Consider the following 5087-nt stretch of genomic DNA (forward strand, 5'->3'; position numbering starts at 1 on the left):
CTCGATGTGCAGCTTTTAGATACCATACTCATATAAACGTCCGCTTCGTGCTGGCTACGAAATACCCTTTGTTATATGTTATATAAACTTAAATTGCTTTGGATGGCCGACTATACAGTTCCCTGGACTTATTTTTAAGCGAAATGACTTTGAATACCCTGCATTCAGTCGAAAAGCCCATGACAGCTAAAATACACATGCATACATATGGAGTGTGGATTATCGTTAGTAATAGACACACATGTGTCAGAACCTCATTATATAGATGATGTGCACATATATGGAGTAACTCACGTCGTATCGGAAAAAAGCCTTGCTCCTTTCGAAATGAATAAGATTTTAGAATTATTAATAATATATTTTATGAATACTAAAACAGATTTATTTTCACAATATATGCAATATATGATATATATATATATATGTATATATGTATATATATATATATGCATGTATATATATAGAGTAACTTGGAATGGGAATGGGAATTGGGCCAAGTGAAACTAAAATGCCGCGGAGTTGCTCAGGAGAACATCATAGCTTGGGCCTGATGGCATAGGCCCAGTGGAATAATACTCGCAAACAAGAATACATATAGACACTTATATATTTATATATATACATGTATATATATGTATATATAGATATAATATGAACATTAACAATTGTGTAGATCGGCCTGACATATAGAACAGTTGGTGCTCGATCGTGGAATAATACTCGTGAACAAGATGATACATATACATATACATATATAATACATATATAGACATTAACAATTGTATAACAGGGAAACACAAAAAAAAAAAAAAAAAAAAAAATTGTAGGGCACAAAATATTGCATTAGGAAATTAAAATTTGTTTTTTTTTTTTTTTTTGTTTTGTTTTGTTTTTGTTTCAGTTGTTTAGATCGGCTTAGAATATGGGTATATAGTTGTCGATCTTGGCGCGATGCTTCTGGGCAACGCACTCGGCGATCCAGACGATATTGCGGCACTCCTGCTCCTTGAGCTTCAGATACGCGTAGAAGACACCAAAGTGGAACTGTTGCAAGAACGCGAACACATTCAGCTTGACCTCGTGCTCGAAGAACTTATCCTCGAGCGTCTTGTCTCCGGGATTGTTGCCGGAGCCATCGAATAGAGCTGCATACTCCGCGTAATACTCGGCGACAGTTTTCACCTGCTCATAGTCGTCGGCCCTGGCGAGGGCGGCAAGGCCATCGGGATACATCTTGCCACAGTTGGGATAGAGCTTGGCCCGATCGTCCTTCGAAAGTTCCGTGCCGAAGGAGTTGATCGTAATGATGATGGCACGACGATCGGCCTCGAACTAAAAATAACAGACAAAGACATATATAAAGAGGAAGGTGGAGATGGATATGCAGGCTTACCGCTAGGATCTCGCACATAACATCGGCCGTGGAGCCGCCCATGTTCTTGCAGAAGTTGTAGAATGCCTCCAGATATGCCTTGTACAGGGTATTACGAATGATCTCAATGTTCATCTCATCCAGATCCTGTTCCGAAATGCAGTCGACAAAGAACGGGGCCAAAGGCGTGTCCACCAGAACCGCATTGTAGAGCTCGGCGGGCGTTGAGGCCACGTGGATGGCCTCCATCTGCTCGAAGCTACCCAACGGATGACACTTGGGTATCAGCTCCGAGATGGGGCGCTGATGGAGTGTGCCCGTGATCAACAATATGATGTTGTCAATCATATAGCCATACGTGATGAAGTCGAGGAAGTTCGACAGCGGCTCCACAGCATGGTTGCGCATATGCTGGAACTCAATGACCAGCTTCTCGCGCAGCTTGTCGTCGATCACCGACACCGAAAGCGGCGACGGCTCATTGGCCAAGAAGCTGCCATAGTCCGTGCCCTGCAGATGCAGCTTTAGATCTGTAAAAAGGAGAGATATGCAAATAGTGAGGTTTGCTGCTCGCGCTCAAGGGATCGGGTGCCTGAACACTAAATCACATGTGGTAAACTCTTGCGAGTCTCCAGCTATGCTGGTCAAAAAAGGGAACATTCCCAAACTATAAACTGAAGATTAGCACCTTGAGACGTACTTGACGATTCTTTCGAGGAGCAGTATTACGGAAATGAGGGTTGAGAGACCAAGACAGAGAGAGAGAGAGAGAAATAGACTCAATCAACGACTCTACAACTCCGATAAGAAATCAATAGCAATAGCTGATGTAAAAATTATTGGCTTCAGTCAGCACAAAACTGTTCTTCTTCTCTTCACTAACTCTCTCTCTTTTCTCTCTGCTCAATTAGTCAACAGGTAGCACAAGCGCGTGACTCTCAAACTGTAGGTACAAGCGATTGTGATTGAAATAAATGAATTAATGTATAGTATACAAAATGTACATGTGAAGCTGATCTATCTATACTCACATTTCACATTTACATTTCACAATTGTGCATAATCTATTTCGCATAGCTAATATGCTGCTGGCATGATTAACTTACAGGGTATTATGACAACAAATCACAAGGCAAGCTTATACGCAAATACACAAACACGCATATGCATGTGTGCGTACGTATGTGTGACTGATAGCTCGTCATGTGACTGGGGCGGGCGTATTGGAAATGGAGGCCATTAAATTGAAGTTGTTACACTCACCTTCCAGCGTCTCGCATTGGACCAGGTTGAGATAGTCGGCCTGCTTGAGTATGCCGCACTTGAAGCCGCGACAGAGGCCCTCCAGGTAGCCATTGTCTACGTTGAACATGAATCCCGAGCTGTCCATAATGCACAAAAAATGGGGATGGAAGAACGAGCGAGAGCGACAGAGACAGAGATGAGATTGGAAATTCGCTGGAATTCACTTGGTTTGGCTTGGCTGGGTGGATGCACTCCGTTCGGCTGTTTTGGGGCTGGTAAGTGTTTGTTAAAACTGTTGCAAACGCTTTTTTAAACCAACACGTAGCAGAGCACGACGAATATTCAACCTTTATTTTTCTCTATCGATCGACAAGTCATATGATTGCAGCAGACTGTTCTTCTTCTTGTTCGTATTTTTTTCATTAGACAACGGCGAAAACGCACTAAATATGCCTTATGTCAAATGATTAGGCGGGGCTGCCAACTTACTGGTAACGACTATTGGCAACGCCAGCAAAAATAGTCAGTGTGCATGTCTCTCGACCAGCCCTGGTTACAGCAGAATTCATTTATAAAAGTAGAATATATTTCTTACACCTTTTTGAATATTTTATTAAGTTAGCTTATGCGTTGTTTAGCGACTTTTTTAAATGTTGTCCATTGATTTCCTCATTAGTAAGATATGGGCACACTAAGCTGGCGGTAAATTCAAATTTCACTGCATATGAAATGACAGATTATATAAAATTGATTGTGATTTTTCAGATGCCCTTAATAATAATTATTTTTGTTGTATTTTTTTAATACAGTATTTTAATTGCATATGATTATGTTTTTTGGAGGATTGGAAGCTATGGTCACACTAAAAGTTGATTAATTAGGCGCGCGTGGAAATGCTTTTTCGAATCGCAACATTTATTCCGACAACATTTAGTAATACAATAATTGATATTTGTGCACATTACAATATTTCAATGCTTTAATGTCTCTTTTTGATCAGTTTCCTCTGGTGCATTGCTGCGACCTCGTCGTAGCTAACGTAGTAGAAGGCGAACCACATGAAAATCAGCATATCGAGAAACATGAGGCCGGCGAAAAGGAAGAACTCGTTGGCCTGCGATTTAAAGAACTTGAGCTCGGCGATGATCACGACGATGACATTGCCAAAGGCCACGGTCAGCAGCCAACAGGCCTGCAGCAGGGACTTGAGACTCGGTGGCGCCTGGGAGTAGGAGAACTCGAGACCTGTCACAGAGAACATGACCTCGCCCAAGCTCATGACCACATATTGCGGTATCAGCCAGAGCATGCTCATGGAATTGGGCTCAGTTAGCTCGAACATGTGCGAGGAGTGATCTTCATTGCTAGCCGGGCCAATGACGAACGCATAGACACCGCCAGGACGCAGCATCTGCTGATGAATCAGCTGCTGACCTATGAACACCTGGTACTCGATGGTGTTCAGCTCGTGCAGATCGTAGTTGCGCGCCTGCAGCTCCAGAGCCGTGTTCCCGCTGCGCACCTCCTGCCAAACGATTCGTTTGCCTGCTGCCATATTGGCCAAGGTGCGGACTAGAGCTTTCGACTTGTTCGACTTCTGCAGGTCATCCACGTACCAGAGCTTCGATACCATATGCTCGGAGCGCAGGAACAGGGTATGAGCCGTTGCCTCCACGAGAAGCTGCGTGCCACCCTCCACATCTGGGCAGCCTGCAATGCAAGGGGGTTACTCCTGCACCGCCCTCTGGGCATTCACGCCTCCTCCCACTCACCTTTCGTTAGTCGGTCAATGGTGTAGACCAGCGTGAAGCTTCCATTGCTTGTGGCCAGGCTTCCGCTCGAGTAGAAATCGATGCCATACAGCGTTACAGTGTCCTGTTCACCTGGCAGGTTACTGCGCACCCTGTAATCGCAGTCGGGTATGCCGCTCAGAATGCGCAGCTGCGTGGTGCCAGCATCCGGTAGAGTCGGATATGTGCGCTGTAAAGATCGAGCTGTCTACAGTGTGGGCGACACCAAGACCAGACCTAGGAAGGGTCTTATTTGGACTTCTTTTTACATAGAGTTAGCCTCTATGAATTGAAGGCGCCTGGAAAGCACCTCAAGCACCTCTTGTTGTGTCGCTCTGTAGATCTAGAGGTTCCAATCTTTTCAAGACTTGAACTTACCTTAAGCACAAGGAACAAACTTATCTATCGATGGATCTTCTCGAAGATAGATTGATAAACCTAGACTGTGACTTACTTTGTTCATCGGGCGTTAAAGAAACTGTTCCAAGAAGATGGCTTCAAATCACATCGAATTGCCTACAGTGCCAGTGCAGATAGGGAAAGGAAAGAGGCTTAGGATCTAGGAGCGATGGAAGAAGGAAGGGAGTAGAGGCAGAGGTGAAGGCGACGAGAAGATAAGAAGCAAGACAAATCAAACCTCCCTCTCAAGAGAAAGAGAGATAAAGAGACGAGCACACAGG

At 44.1% G+C, this 5087-nt stretch overlaps 2 protein-coding genes across 2 annotated transcripts; both read right to left on the reverse strand.

Annotated features, from left to right (window-relative positions):
- Positions 1–589: 589 nt before the first annotated feature.
- On the reverse strand, positions 590–3014 carry VhaAC39-1 (V-type proton ATPase subunit VhaAC39-1). Its single transcript, XM_018016863.2, has 3 exons — positions 2636–3014; positions 1394–1902; positions 590–1332 (listed from the first exon to the last, which is right to left on the reverse strand). Exons 1-3 carry the CDS (start codon positions 2760–2762, stop codon positions 916–918), a joined length of 1053 nt encoding a protein of 350 aa, XP_017872352.1. The 5' UTR covers positions 2763–3014; the 3' UTR covers positions 590–915.
- A 149-nt stretch (positions 3015–3163) lies between these two features.
- Positions 3164–4961, reverse strand: LOC108618039 (peptide transporter family 1-like). The gene is made up of 2 exons (XM_089473353.1): positions 4390–4961; positions 3164–4327 (listed from the first exon to the last, which is right to left on the reverse strand). Exon 2 carries the CDS (start codon positions 4248–4250, stop codon positions 3597–3599), a length of 654 nt encoding a protein of 217 aa, XP_089329479.1. The 5' UTR covers positions 4251–4327; positions 4390–4961; the 3' UTR covers positions 3164–3596.
- Between the last annotated feature and the right edge of the window lie 126 nt (positions 4962–5087).

The sequence above is a fragment of the Drosophila arizonae genome, chromosome X, assembly GCF_054131065.1.
Source record: "Drosophila arizonae isolate 15081-1271.41 chromosome X, UAZ_ARI_1.0, whole genome shotgun sequence".
Lineage (NCBI taxonomy): Eukaryota > Metazoa > Arthropoda > Insecta > Diptera > Drosophilidae > Drosophila > Drosophila arizonae.

Bases quoted from the DNA above. Each gene is read 5' to 3' on its own strand.
- VhaAC39-1 (XM_018016863.2), bottom strand. From the start codon at position 2,762: ATGGACAGCTCGGGATTCATGTTCAACGTAGACAATGGCTACCTGGAG. The intron at 1,903-2,635 runs GTGAGTGTAACA...TCCTTTTTACAG, and splicing joins CCAATGCGAGACGCTGGAAG to ATCTAAAGCTGCATCTGCAG. The intron at 1,333-1,393 runs GTAAGCCTGCAT...TGTTATTTTTAG, and splicing joins TTATGTGCGAGATCCTAGCG to TTCGAGGCCGATCGTCGTGC.
- LOC108618039 (XM_089473353.1), bottom strand. From the start codon at position 4,250: ATGGTATCGAAGCTCTGGTACGTGGATGACCTGCAGAAGTCGAACAAG.